Source organism: Protopterus annectens, chromosome 6.part0 (assembly GCF_019279795.1).
Source record: "Protopterus annectens isolate FY-2018-M chromosome 6.part0, PAN1.0, whole genome shotgun sequence".
NCBI classification, from domain to species: Eukaryota; Metazoa; Chordata; order Ceratodontiformes; family Protopteridae; genus Protopterus; species Protopterus annectens.
Genome location: NC_056737.1, coordinates 226,840,372 through 226,855,559, shown reverse-complemented (window position 1 = coordinate 226,855,559; position 15,188 = coordinate 226,840,372). Strand labels below are relative to the sequence as shown.

At 33.1% G+C, this 15,188-nt stretch overlaps 1 protein-coding gene across 1 annotated transcript in view; it reads left to right on the top strand.

Moving 5' to 3' along the window:
* The window catches only part of LOC122803806 (extracellular calcium-sensing receptor-like), a 284,562-nt gene that overhangs the window by 25,126 nt on the left and 244,248 nt on the right, over positions 1–15,188 (top strand). The window contains exon 2 of the mRNA XM_044073491.1: positions 4,759–5,050. Coding sequence (XP_043929426.1) covers positions 4,759–5,050 — 292 coding nt within the window. The remainder of the gene's footprint in view (positions 1–4,758; positions 5,051–15,188) is intronic.

Genomic DNA, 15,188 nt, shown 5'->3' with positions numbered 1-15,188 from the left:
GGTCTAAAATGTAACAGGACGTAAATGAGCTATGTAATGTTTGAATGAGAAAGATTGGGTAGATTATAAGTGCTGTATAATGTTTGCAACTGGAAGTGTCAGTATGGTTTGTGATGTAAAATGCTTGAGACTAGGATTGTGTCAGTGTGGTTTGTTTTCATTTATATAAATTAATGATTGCCTATGTAGTAAGTTATGGTTTAATAAAGATGTTTTTTGTTTTAAAAAAGGTAGGAATTGAATAATTTACATAATATTGCTTAGGTTATATGGTATATATAGCAATATATGTTAAGTATAATGTTTGTTATGTTAATATAGTTTGATTACTTTTATACAAATATAAATTTGCCTCTGTTACAAGTGATAATTCAACAAAGTTGTACGGAAAAAAAGTATCTCTTCAAATGCTTATGGATGCCCAATACATCTAATAAGGGGTAAAATGCACAACAGCAGGCTGCAACCTCAGGTACATGGTTTGCTGGGAAACTTTACCATTTGTGGTGATCAATAAGATCCATAAATCGTAAGTAACTGGCTTTACAATAATCCCTAAAAATAAAGGAGTTATTAGGGGCTTTGAAACAGGTTTTCAGGAAGATGTTTATGTGTAACACGTAAATTCAATCAATGCTAAAGAAAATAAACTGGACAAGGTGGAAGCCAGATATTTAGGATACCTTATAGGAAACCACAGATAATTATATAATTCTAACATGCATTATAACATTATAATATCATATATTACAAAGACAGATTTAGTTTATTAAATGCTCTAATTGCCTCTGAAGGTCATTTTTCTTTGATAGGAGTTTTTTCATTTGTGAGGTCTGTCAAAAGAACAGCCAATAGGTACTAAAAAGGTACAGATTTTAAATTGCTCTCATTTAGTCCAAGGGAAGCATTCACTTGTGTTTTGGTGGTGAGAATTTGCTAATCTTTTCTACCCTGTATTTTTCCTAGTTGTAATTTTATCACCCCCAACTTCTTTAAGGTATCCTAAATATCTGGATTCCACCCTGCCTGAGTTACATTTTTAGCATTCAAAGTCACGTCTGCTGGTCTCATAGATTCTAACACAACCTGCACTTTTGATAGTTGAGATCCCTAGTCCTCTGAATTGATGACCAGGTTACCCAGCTATGCGGCCACGTATGGTGAGAGAGGTTTCAATATTTTGGGTTCTCTATTTAATTTTGAAATACTGAAATCACTAATTTCAGTATTTCAAAATTATAATAGCAAAGTCTTGAAGTACAGAGATTTTGAATTAGCACTTCTGGTGTTGTGGTGTGTGAATGGTAAGATGTGAGGTTGGGTATGTATGTATGTGTATGTGTGTTGGTTAGGGGCTTTAGTATATGTCAGTGTGTGTTTTGACTGTGATGTGTGTGTGTGCGAGGGTGTCTATAATGTGTGGGAGTGAGTTACCTGTGTGTGTCTGATCTCGGAGTTAGTATGTATATATAAGTAGGGGGGTGTGAGGGGGTGCAGCCTCCTACATGGGGGGTGCAGGATATTATATTTGAGTTGGGGGGGGTTGTGTGTATGTGTTTGTGTGTGCTGTATCTGTAGTGTACTGTCAGGATTTTGAATTTCGCGGTTGTAGGATTTTGGTGTTTGGTGTGTTCGGCTATGTAATTTCGAAATACTGAAATTTGGATTTCAGTATTTCGGGATTACATAGTGAATCCCAATATTTTATATATCAGTCTCTAGGCTAGAATTCCATATAGACCAAATTGTAACAATATTTTTTGAAATAAGCCTTCAAAGTTTACAAAGGCTGTTTTTTTCTTTGTTTTTAAGCTAGCCACAAGCTTTTTATTTTCCTTTTTTTTTTTTTTTTTGCTGACTGTAGTTTGTTTTTTTTTTTTTTTTCAAATAATTCTTTTATTTTCCATAATATGAAACAATGCATACAGAAAAATGGAAAACATTGCAGTTAAGAACATTAAAATAATACGTTGAATTGTTACAGAATATTGTGAGTATCAAAACAGTTTAACAGTGGTACATAAAAGAAGAAAAAGAAAAACACAAGGAAAGCATTGTAATCAATCTAGCCAAAAACATTTATATACAATATTTACAAAATAATATGCTACCAAACCTCTACAGGAGTATTACAGGAAGTAGGAAAAATAACATTGATTGAGTTGACAGTGGATCTCCATTAATTAACAGGAGTAAGGATACATATTCCACTAAATGCATGGATAGGGAGTTATTCACTAAGGATTAAATCTATAAGATATTTCCATAATTTACTAAAATAGGCTCTCTTTTTGGGACCCTTTATAATGAATTTATGAGCTGAAATGTGTTTATAAGCCATCTCTTTGAAACCTTTCCAACAAAGTCTGGTGCGATCCAACCAGTTATTAGTGATGTATAGTTTAATAAGTGAACAAAGAATAATTAAAATGTGGAGTTGTAATTTAGACAATTTGGAGGTAGGAATATGAAGAATGGCTGTTTCCCACGAAAGTGTGGAGGTGTAATAACCCATTTTTTGCAGACGGACTTTTAGAGAGCACCAGAGTTTGTGAGAGTGGCTGCAATACCACATAATGTGTAATAGATCCGCTCTCGGATAAGGACAACAAGTACAAGAGGGGGATGAGTTGGGGTTAAATTTATTAAGTATTACAGGAGTGTAGTAAGAGTTATTGTTTAGCATCAGTTGAGTATATAAGAGTTTCTTAAAAAGGGAGAGTTCTAAGGTAGATTTTATGGCTAAGAGTTTTTGATCCTCTGTAATAGGAGAGCCAAGGTTATTCCAATAGTTGGAGAAGAGACAATTTGAGTTGTATAGCAAGGTATTCAATAGTTTGTAAGATGATGAAGTTGTTTTTTTAGTGCTCGAGATTACAGAGATAATTTCGACTAGTTTGTTGATTTCCTGAAGATTAGGAGAGAAATTGAAAGGTTGTGCAAGTATAATCTCTCTTAATTGTCGGAGAATAACTGTGTATTTATTATTGGTCCCAAGAATTAACCGTAGCTCGGGAAGGGTTTTTGACCTATATTTGAGGATATCCCATATATTAAGATCCTTGATGAGAGGGAATTTAGTGAGGTCAAGCATTTCATTATTGATCTTGAGATTTGGATTATGATGAAGTGGTTGGAGAAGGGGTAGAATATTTTCAAGTTTGATGTCTTTAATAAGGCTTTGAAATGTTTATGTTTCAGGGAATGCGCTAGATTACAGTTGTTCATAGAAATAGTGGATAAAAAGGGTATAGCCTGTGGGTTAATTTTGTTAGAGATAATATGATGATACCAAATTTTTAACCAGGATGGAGAGTGTATATGGTTTTGCTGTTAAAATTTGAAATAGACCAGACTCTATTAGAGCAAATAATCTTGTAGTACAGTTGAAAGTTTGGAAGGCCTAGCCCCCCTTTCTCCTTGGGGTAGGTTAATTTTGAGTAAGAGATCCTAACTGACTTAGGGAACCAGATGAACTTAGCTAAGTCTTTGTTAATTTTGGAGAAAAAAATTATTAGGGACTAACATATCTGAAGCATTGAATTGATATAGAAGTCTGGGTAGGACATTCATTTTCACTATTGCTACTTTGGACAGTTTGTATAATAACTATTACCATAGTATGAACTATTATGAGTTATTTATTTGAACTAAGAAATACTATGAATTCTGGCTTTTCACCACCCTCAATTTCTGCTAATCAATGCCCTTGATAAGCAGTTTGCACCCTTTCTGCACAGTACTATTTCAGATGAAATAAACAAACTAATAAAAGTTTCGGACTGTGTCTTGTTTGTGTCTAGCTGGTTAAGAGCTTAAGTAAGATAAATAAAAAAGTAAAATTACATAAAACAAAATACCTCTCAGCCCTTGCACATGTATTTTCCTTTCTTTTTATTGGATATTAGAAGCACTCTACCAGTAGGCACTCATGATTTTCTGAAAAAATATAAAGAACGTTATAATCTCTGTCTGCAGTCCCAATTCACTAATAATCTCACAGGGAATTTTTATAGTTGACTTTCTTGCCTAATTAATCTAGTTAATAGACAGCATCTGTATACCATATTAAAGGAAAAAAAACATCCAGAAACAGCTACTGTACACATTATTGAAGCTTATAAAGATAGTATCCAGTGATAATTTTAGGTGCACCATTTGTTATCCACAGTCCTACCAGATGAAATCAGGAGGTTTTTAAGCAGTAAAAGATGCACCTGTGAAACTGGTATAGGGTGATATGAAAGTAATATGTAACTTTAAACATTGCTATAGGTGCCCGGGTGGGACTGACTAAATGGTTATGGTTTTGTACATCTTAGAAAAAGTTATGAAATAATTTTAAATAAGATGATTAAAATTAGCAGCTTTTTAGGTCTTTGACTACACATTCATTAATTTGTTTATCATTGTTAGATAAGGCCATGGAAACCAGAGTTTAACTTAGTAAACAGCACATTTAAAACAGGAAATCAATCCAAGACACCAATGTCACCTTCACTCCAAGATGCACATATGCATATACACAGATATGCATACACACTCACAAACATATACAACTGGGGTAATATGGAACTGCACCATTTTACCTGCTAGCACATCTTGGAACATGGAAGAACACTGAAAACCATTGCTGGGCTCTTTTAGTTCTACTACGTATGTAGACTTTTATATATGAAAATATTTTCTCATATGCTCATTTACTGAAAAAACATATTATCCAGAAGTATGCGTAAACATATATTTCTGTTTATTGAGGTTTTATTTTAGGGTATATGAAAGACTTCTGGCTATGGTATTTACGATAGAAAACATCCAGAATGACCTGGAACTACTACCAAATGTTACACTTGGCTGTGTGATTTATGATTCCTATTCAACTACCGTTGGAGCTGTTGATGGTACACTGAGATTACTTACAGGTCATGGAAAGGTTATCCCAAATTATCGCTGCCAAACGATGTCATCTGCAGTAGCTGTAATTGGTGATGCACTCTCTGTAACTTCAATTCCAATAGCTAGGCTACTGGGACTCTATAGATTTCCCCAGGCAAGTCATAAAAGTATTTTAATTTATATTTAATGTATGTCAACAGATATCATAAGTGTCTTCTTCTGTACTGTGGTGTGTTTATGAAGCCAATATCAGTAAACAGCAAAAGTGACTTTCCCTCTTTCTACTCAGACATGGTATGTATCTTGAATAAAGCTGTGCATAATCTCTAAAAGATAATTAGGAAAAAGATTTTATAGGGCTGTTACATTACTAATGTAATGCTGGTTTCCATATACTCATCTATTGCCCACTACACAGAATGTGCAGCAATATGGTATGCATTACAAGCCCTTTTTAAGATAGTAAATTGTTTTATAGACTGTGAACACAGGACCCTTTTGACTGGAAATGAGCACAATTCCTGCTAAAGATTCGTTGCTGTTTGCCTTTTTCCCTATATATGTAGCAGCTTCTGATGAGGCTGTAACCCTATGTGAATTCTGAAAGACTTCTGGATATGGTATAATGGAAGTTAGTTCCTTGCATGGACTAAGACTTACAGATGTTTCCTTTTTACCAAGGTTAAGTTCTAAATGTAACTACAATAAAATTATTATTCAGGGACTCTGTACTGTGTGCAGTTTTGGAGGCCATACACATATCAGACTTCTAGAAAGGCTCCAGAGAAAAGCCACAAGAAGGGTACAACGCATAGAGGAAAACAGCTATGATTAAAAAGCAGAGGAGCTAGAGTTCTTTTAGTGATGGTAAATACAATGTGGATAATGAAGAGTGTGTTATGGAAATGTGTTTGGGGGGGTCCTCAAGAAGAAGAAGAACAGGAGAGAGAAGGGGTGACAGAGGCAGCAAATTGCAGGGACTAACTAGTTAATGGGCTGGCAGAAGCTTTTGCAAGGAGATAATCTTAATTAATGCATACTTTTGGCAGGGACTAAGGTGAAGAGTGTTAAGAAAGCCAGTGGAGTGAGAAGCTGACAGTCTTCAATAACTGCTTCCTTTTATACAGGCTGTGATTCTTATTTTATAAAAATATTTGTTTTACTCTGTTTCTTAACCAAACAAGCAACAGTTCACTTGGCTGTAAGAAGGAAGAAGGGTGTGTTCCTGCAGGTAGAGAGAGTATTTAATTAAGCCCCTTGCAAGCAGTAAAGCTTAATACTGAATACTGCTGGTAGGGGCAGCAGTAAAGTGAGATAAGAAAGCTGGTGGACTGAGTAGCTGGCTGGCTGCTATGTTTAATAATTGCTTCCTTTTATAGAGGCTATAATTCTTATTTTTTAAATGCTTGCAGTACTTTTTCTTAAACAACCAAACAAGAGTTTACTACATTGTAAGGAAGATGAAAGGGGGGGGGGTTCTTGCAGATAGGGAGATTATTTAATTAAATTTGTCTTAATGGTTGTATTGGAAATCTAATTACAGAGTAGTATTTTGTTGATATAATAGTAAATATGGCAATAAATATTCCCTAACTAACATACCCCCACTAAACCTTTAACAACCTCCTAACTAACATAACCTTCTAAATAGATGCCCATAATACATAGGGACAAAATTGGGCTATGTTGCATGGTTAGGCTTGTAAATATCCTGGTGGTCATTAGCATAGTATATACCTATGAACCTACATTCGGGACTTTGTGTTGGTTTATATAAGTGTATATAGTTTTGAAGTTTAATTTACAATGGATTCATTAAATATATTTGCATTAGAAGATCTGGTAAATCTGGAAGTTAAATTTATAATGGATTCATTAAATATCTATGCAGTGGAAGATCTGGTAAAGAGTAATTATTTCAATGAATGCCACAAATGTGTTGGATACACCAAATCTAAACTCTTGTGTTTCACAAAATACTGTTATCATTATAGCAAACCTGAAATTCATAGTATTGTCATCAATGAAAAAAAAAGAGAAATCCATGAAGCACTGATCTGGCATCCCAAACGGCAGCCTCAAAAGTCTACAGGACAAAATAAAAAAATACCTATGAACCTAGCCATGTCAGAAAAGAACACTCATCTATCACTGAATAAAGTTCCTTAACTGGATTGATTTTTACTCTGGAAAGAGGACTTTATTTTTATGAAGTTTTGCTAAGTTAGCTGCTGCCAGGATCTGACATTCTAAATAGTTATCCTTATTCCTATTATTTTAATATTGTAAACATTAACACAACAGATAGTACTTTTAATTGCAATTACATTAGTAGACTGGTATTTAGAACTTTAACCGAACTGTTAATTGGTTGGTCTAAAGAAATTCAGTGTCAGATAGAAAAACATTCTGAAATAACAGACAAAAAAAGTTATTTAGATGTAAATGCTGAACAAAAAGTACACTGTGGTGAACAGGGTAAAAGTTTTAATTCCCCTTCCCACCCTGCATCTTTCCTCAAGGAACATTTACATAATACTACCAATACTGAAGCAATTAAATCCCTTTATGACATCTTCAAAAACATCACAAAATGAAAAAAAGGTTAAAAACATTTCTGATAAAAAAGTCAGGGTTATTAGCACAATTTCTACTGTTTCATCCAATACTTTTTCTGTTAAAAGTAAAATAATCGGGAGAAACAAGAATAAAAATTCACAAGAATTTGAAATAGCAAACATTGGTTCTTCTTCTAATTTATCTGATAGTTTTATAATTGATTATTCAAATAGTAAAGTATTCAACAAGAGTGCAAATAGCCGTATTAATTCAGAGGTTGATTTAGAACTTTTATCTGGCAAGAAACTATCAATACTTACTCTGACAGAAAATAAAATAACATAAAACTGTGCTAAAACATAAAATAATGATAATTTGGATGTTATTGTAGAAATAGATGAATACCCTTTAGAACAAGAATCTAACTTATATAATAGTGCTGATATGAATCCAGTGAAATTATCTTACTGACAACTTTATATCCATACATTATTACAAATATTGCACCTTGAAGGGATTTGAGTAAAGTTGCTGCTGATGTTTTTTTTTTTTTTTCCCAAATTTAAAAATTCTGTGGCTAGGGTGTGTAAATAATTGCTTAGAACCACCATGTAATTTTAAATTTTAATATTTGGAGATTCCATATTTAAACCTAAAGTACAATCTCTTGCAAATATATATGAGGAAACAATAGTAGTAGGTTCCTTGCCCAGGCTAAGACTCACAAAGGTTGTTTCCTTCTTATCAAAAGTAAAATAAAATAAAATCAATAAGAGCTTTTTGTTTTTATAAATGCAAGCCTAATAAACGCAATAAGTAAAAAAATTAAAAAAAATAGTAATACTTTAAAATCACGTAAAAGCAATAATTCAGGAAGTTATATGACATTAAATTGGTCAAGGATAATGGCTGTTTCTTAATCTATTAAAGTATAGTTCCAATAAAATATCAATATTTGAACAATTACTTCTTCTGTACTGTGGTGGTGGTGCTGCGGTAGCATTGACACCTCACAGTAAGACGTTGTCCTGTTCGATTCTCAGCTAGAGCGTCTTCTGTGTGGAGACATGCATGAATGGGCATACCTTCGTTGAAGGTTGTGCATCAGGGCTGGCAACTTGGCACGTAAAAATCTACTGCCAATCATTAGCGGTCCGGAGTTCCGCTGTGGTGGCCCCTAACTGGGAAAAGCCGAAAGACACAACAACAACAACTTCTTCTGCAGATCCATGCCCTATTATTATTTCTGTTTCTAATCTGATGAATGCTTAGTAAAAAAACTTAAAAGGAATTCAGCTGTTGGGCCTGATAAAATACCACTTATTCTAATTTTAAACATTAAGAATAATATTAAAATAATATTAAGGTGTATATTCATTACATTTTTATTGCATGGTTTTATTCCATCAGTATGAAAAGATCTCATATTATCCCAATTTATTAAAAGAGTGGTAGATTAGAAGTAATTATTGTCCCATTGTTTTAACATTTGTTCTTAGTAGATGTTTTGAATGCTGTTTAATATGTCTTATTAATAAAAATGTAATGTTAATAATGCTGAGTTATTAAATCATGGTTAAAAGCAAATCTACTTTGTCTAAAAAGATTTATTTTTATGATGAAATTTCTATAGCATTAGATAATGACTAGCTACTTGAGTTATATTTTGGATATGGCAAAAGCTTTTGTTAAGTTATTTCATTCAGCAATAATAGCAGCATTAAAAAAGATAAATGTTAATACTTAAATTATTAGGTGGATTGTGAAATGGTTATCTGAAAGAAAAAATCAGTATGGGTATTCAAAAACAATTTTCAACATATTTGCGAGTACATTCTGGTGTTCCTCAGAGATCAGTGCTTGGTCCAATTGTATGTAATATAGTGATTGCCACATTGCCATAAAACAAATCATATTGAATGAATAAATATACTGATAATCTTAAAACTGGATTTAGAATAATTAATAATGAAGATTTTGATACCTTGACTAAGTATTTATATAAAATAATGTCATTGGCAAAATGGCAAAAAATTGGGGTTTACATTTTAGTTCAGACAAATGTTGTACTATTAACTACAGTAAGAAAACACATTTATGATAATTCATTACATGAAGTGGAGGTTGAGCATTATAAGGATTTTTCTTATAGGTATGAACTGTAACTGAAAAACATGATGACACAGTTTGTGCTCATGTGATTAGGCAAACTGGTGTCATGCTGAGAAACCTTATAACAAAGGATCCTGAGTGCTTATCTGTCTTTTATAAGGTATATATTAGATCAATTATTGAGTACAATAGTAGCTTTTGTAGGTGTACAAATGGTCAACTGAAATTATTTGAGAGCTTAGAAAGAGTTTTTCAAAAAGGCCTTATGGAATAATGAACTAAGTTATTCTCAATACAGTGGATTATTAAATCTTTTTACAGTGCATTATCAGTACATGAAAGGTATGCTTATTTTAGCATGTAGAGCATATCATGACAAAATGTTACAGTAACAGTGCATATTGATATTGAACCAGTAACAGCTTTGCTATATAACAGTAGTCATAAATTATGTGTTAAGAAGTGCAAAACTTGTAAAAGGTTTAATTTCATAAAAGTTAAAATACTCATATTATGAAAGAAACTCCCTTTAGATTTTGATGACTCAGTAGTTTATTAGACTTTAAAAAGTATCTTCATTATTAGTTTTGTGATAGAGACTATGACTCAGATTTGATGGAAACACTGTTTCTTGATGATTTTTAAACTAAAACACTGTCATACTTTAACGTTATGAAATTTATGAAAAGCATTTTTTTAACTGAGAGAGTTGCAGAACCATGAAGTAGGCCACTAGAACAGGTAGTAATATTCAATGGCACATGAAATAGATATAAAAAGCTAGATGATGAAGGGAGAAGCATGTCAAATGCACTTAAAGGACAAACAAGATAGGCTAACTGCATCCCCAGAGCTGCAACATATGTCATGGTTAGAAGAAAATATGTAACATAAGAAAGAGCTAAATATTTGTTTCTGTTAAAATGTAGGATTATCAATACAAATTAAAAAAATTACAAATCCTTGATGTCCCCCAAAACAGGAATTCTGTTCGTATCATGGATGCCTTAGTGCAAAAGGTTTTCATTACTTTACAGATGGGAATTTCATGTAAGTGTCTTCTTGGCAGTTTGATATGGTCCATAATATAAATGGGGATTGAGTCACTAAATCTTTATTCCATAATAATGGCGTTCTGAAAAAAGGCAATTTTAACTGCAATTGGATTCAAATAAATGATGCTTTTTTTGTTTTATTTTATTCATACCCCCCCCCCAAGTTGTGAAGGTTCTTGAAGCTGTCCCTCAATAAGGAAGGCTGCTTTGGACAAATAATATCAAATATTGTTTTTGTTACCACTGAAATTGCCACTTGAAAAATGTTAAAGATTACCAGTGAAATTATATGTCACTTGAAAGAGTGTGGCTGTAGTTTTCCTCTCCATTAATTCGGTTGAACTCAACATGAACCTTTTTTAATTTTACTGATACTTAACATGGTTTTCCATTTCTGGACCCCTGAGTATTTCTGTATGGCTTTAGTATTTTATTTCATTTTTCTTCCTTCCTTTTTTCTATCATATGTACATTTGAAGCAGCTACTAAAAAATGCTCAACTTTTGCATGAATGAGATACAATATAGCACTTAAATAAAAAAGTGCTAACATATGTGTAGTATATGAGACCTAAATACCTAACACATTTAGAGTAACATTTCTTTTTTTTTTCTTAAATGCTAAATAAATGTTTTACAATTTACCCCATGACTAGGTCTAGACCCATTTTAAGAAATGCCTATTAAGCCTGGCAAGAAGTTTCTTTTGTATTGTTAATGGACAAAGAGACAATTATACATATTTGAGGAATTCCAAACCTGTAAAGTATATACTCATTATTATCATAATTTATGCATGTTTCAAAAACTGATTTTTGTCTGTATTGCAGGAATTCAGCTGCTTTTTTTAGTTGAACTTAGATAACATTAACTTCCATTGTTTACATAATCTGATTTATGTTGCAGTCTTCATATTCAGAAAAATATGTAACCATCTTGGCTGGTATTCAGCATGTTAAGCTTTTTTCTGGGTAAGAGAAAGGGATTTTATGAAGCTTTAAAGGGAAATTAATTGTTGCTTATTGGAATAGCATAGAGGATTATGATTGTTTATTTTATATAACATCAGAAATGTGCTTACCAAGCCTGTCCTTTCCCTGATTTCATAACATAATTGCAGCACCATGCACTACATGATTATGATTGGGTCGATGGTATTAAACAACTTGTGTATTCAAGACATGAATGCAAAGAAATTCACCTCAAGACTGAAGCTCAAGAGGTGAATTTTGGCATCCATATCAAGAACACATAATAACAAAGTTATATTCAATGACCTGATCATAATTCTTTGTTGTGTATGAAGTTTTATCTGCTCCATATACTATGAGTTACAGAAAAGAAGTCTAGGAGCATGAAGTGTTTTAAAGTAAAAAAAAAAAAATTAGAGCTGTCGGACAGACAGCAAGCAGAAATGAAGTGCTCCTCTGCATAACTAGCAGCTTTAAAAAACATTAGACACTTTGTTCTGCCAGATTTTTGTTTGTAAGTGTGGCAGAGTGAAGTTCTAACAACTTTTTAAAAGCTGTTTTACCTTCTGGTGCTATTGTTTGCTGGCCGACACTGTTTGTTGTTAGTCCCCAGCAGCAGAACTGATCTTTAACAGCACTTACCAGTGCTTAACAAATTTTTGTTAAGCACCCCAATGTGATGTAAAGATCAGACTAGGGATGTGTTTGACATGTTTATCTTTATCAGAGCACCATATACTACATTATTTAGTAAGCTGTATCAAATAATATCAGTTAAAATGCAATAAGAGCGATCTGTTATCATTAATTCTTAATCTTTCAAGGAGAAAGTGATAGCTTGGAAGGTCTACTTTTTGGATGACTGAATGGAAGATAGTTTTGCTGTACTTTTGATGAAACACAAAAATTATATTCAAAGATGTGGCACAGCTGGAAGCTAAGAAAAAAATGCATGTTCCTTGGTTATATATTCAAAATAAATGTTACAAATTCAACTTTGCTGATAAAACATAAATACATTAGATAGTTGAAAGGAAGAGCCACACTAAAAATTATATTGTCAGTTTTGTAAAGTCTTCTGTAGGTTCTTCCTAGATGGGGAACCCTTTTCTGGATACCTGGATGGATAGCCAAGGGGACTGGCAATAAGAATAGTAGAAGACACACAGTAATTAAAACTTTCTTAAATGACTTCTGAGGAAAAAGCAGATGTAAAATTATTTTCCAGTATGGAAATACATATTAAGAATGTTAATTACTTATGTTGAATGGATTTTGTGGGACTGAATATACTCCCCTGATTTTTATCAGATCTGCTTCTGAATTACCTCGGTTATTTCAGTGACATCATTTTTTTGCATAGTAATCTAGAATTCTTAATTCCATGAAAGAGATAAAGATAATTCTAATTAAAAAGAAAGAAATGCGGAGAATGTTGGTAAATGTAGGCCAGTATCCATCTTAAAAACTGACTACTCTATTCTAAGTAAAGTGATAAAGAGCATAATTCTCCTTTCCCTTAATAGAATCATTTCTGGATTTTGGTTTATGTTTTGATGAGGAAAATGCATTGTTGAGGCTACTTCAAACAGTAATAGCTCATGTTAACCATAAATTAAAAGCTAGATTTCTTTCTTATTATCGCACTTATGACTTAACTACAACTTTTGATAATATCAACAGAGTACATATTTTGAATTAATGGAATATCACGGCTCAGATTCCAAACAATTTGCTCTCAGTGTAAGTCTACCATGATTCCAAAAGACTTGCTCTCAGCGTAAGTGACTTACTTTGTTGTAAGACCTATCTATAACAGGCTTATACCAGGAGAAGGATTACGGGAGACCTGCTGGTCACTTACGCTGAGAGCAAGTGTTTTGGAATTGGTACTCATATCTGTTCAGAATTATATATTAAGATCACTCAGAATGTTTATGCAAATACTAATGGCAAAACTAGGTTTATATAGTTGCGCTCCTCTTTGATTTGGTTACTAGAATGAAGCAAGGATTTTCTTCTGTATAGTCATTTTTATTTTTGCGGTTAACCTTTTTGTGTTATTATTTGGAGAAAATGTACTCTGAATACCTGTATATCAAAGTAAAAGCTATCTTTTAAGCTTAGACATTATTCATTCACTCTCTAATTACCCACTTAATCCAATGCAAAGGTGTGGATAAACTGCAAATTTTTACAGCACTCACTAGGCACAAGACATAGAATCTCATCCTGAAAAGGCTGCCAACCTATCACAGGACACATATGCATTCACTGTCACACGTACTCATAAACATACATGCATACGCAGGCGCACACATACACACACACACACGCGTGCGTACACGTATACACACACACACACACACACACACACACACACACACACACACACACACACACACACACACTCTCTCTCTCTCTGCATATATATATATATATATATATATATGTATATATATATATATATATATATATATATATATATACATGTCTCAGATAACATATACACCTGTGGGCAATTAGAGATTGCCAAATCATCAATACTTCTTTGGGAGTACTCAGCAAAAACCCACGCAGACACAGCGAAGGCATGCAGCCTATATACAGAAGGCACCACAAATGAGAACTAAACATTGCAGTTAAGAACTACACTAACCAGTGCACCATAAGTTATGTAAATAATTTAGTTTTAATTTGTTTTGTTAAGAAGTGTAGTCAGTAACATTTTCTTATTGAGGTACTTAAGGATGCAAAACATTCCAGGGATGGTAATAAATAACCTAGAATTATCTAGCATGACTTGCCACCTCTCTCTTCCCCTTCATCAGAAGATACTCTAATTTCAGCCAACACATTTTTCCAGACTATTCACAATACCAGTTATGTTATATTTTAAAGTAAAATAAGAAATGGTTCCTTAGAAATCTTTCAAGGAATATTATTCACTGGAAGGAACAACCAGTATCTTAGAAACCTTTATAATTTCTTTCTGTTTGTTCCCAGAACATTTGCTTCTATTCTCCTATTAAGAATTGAGTCTTTACTATTCATCAATATTTTTTAATGAAATTCTTATGGTAAGGAGGTTTTCCAATGATATAATTGAAATGGGAATCTCAGCAGCCAATAAACATGGACTTTCATCTCCTGATCCCACTTCATTTGCAGCTGTCGAAGAATTTAAAAATGTATCTTGAGCATTTTGAGTATGAAGGCAGACCATTCATTGACTCAGAGAATTATGAACTCTTAAGTCTGAATAGCATGATATGCAAAGCTATGAAAAGAATAATCATGGATATCATAAATGGTGACATAGATAACCTACAAACATTTTACCCAAATCAGTTCAGGTTTGTCAAGGACAGGTCTTGCCTATTCATCCAGGTGAACTTCTTTGAGAAAGTAACCAAAGCAAAGGATAAGGGTAAAATGGTGTATATTGCTTAACTCAACTTGGCCAAGGCATTTAATGCAAAAGCCCATTTGGCCATTGTAGAAAAGACTATACTAGGTATAAACTCCTACATTACCCACTGGATAGCCAACTGGGCTACAGACAGGGCAAAAGAAGTTAATATAGTAGTGAGATA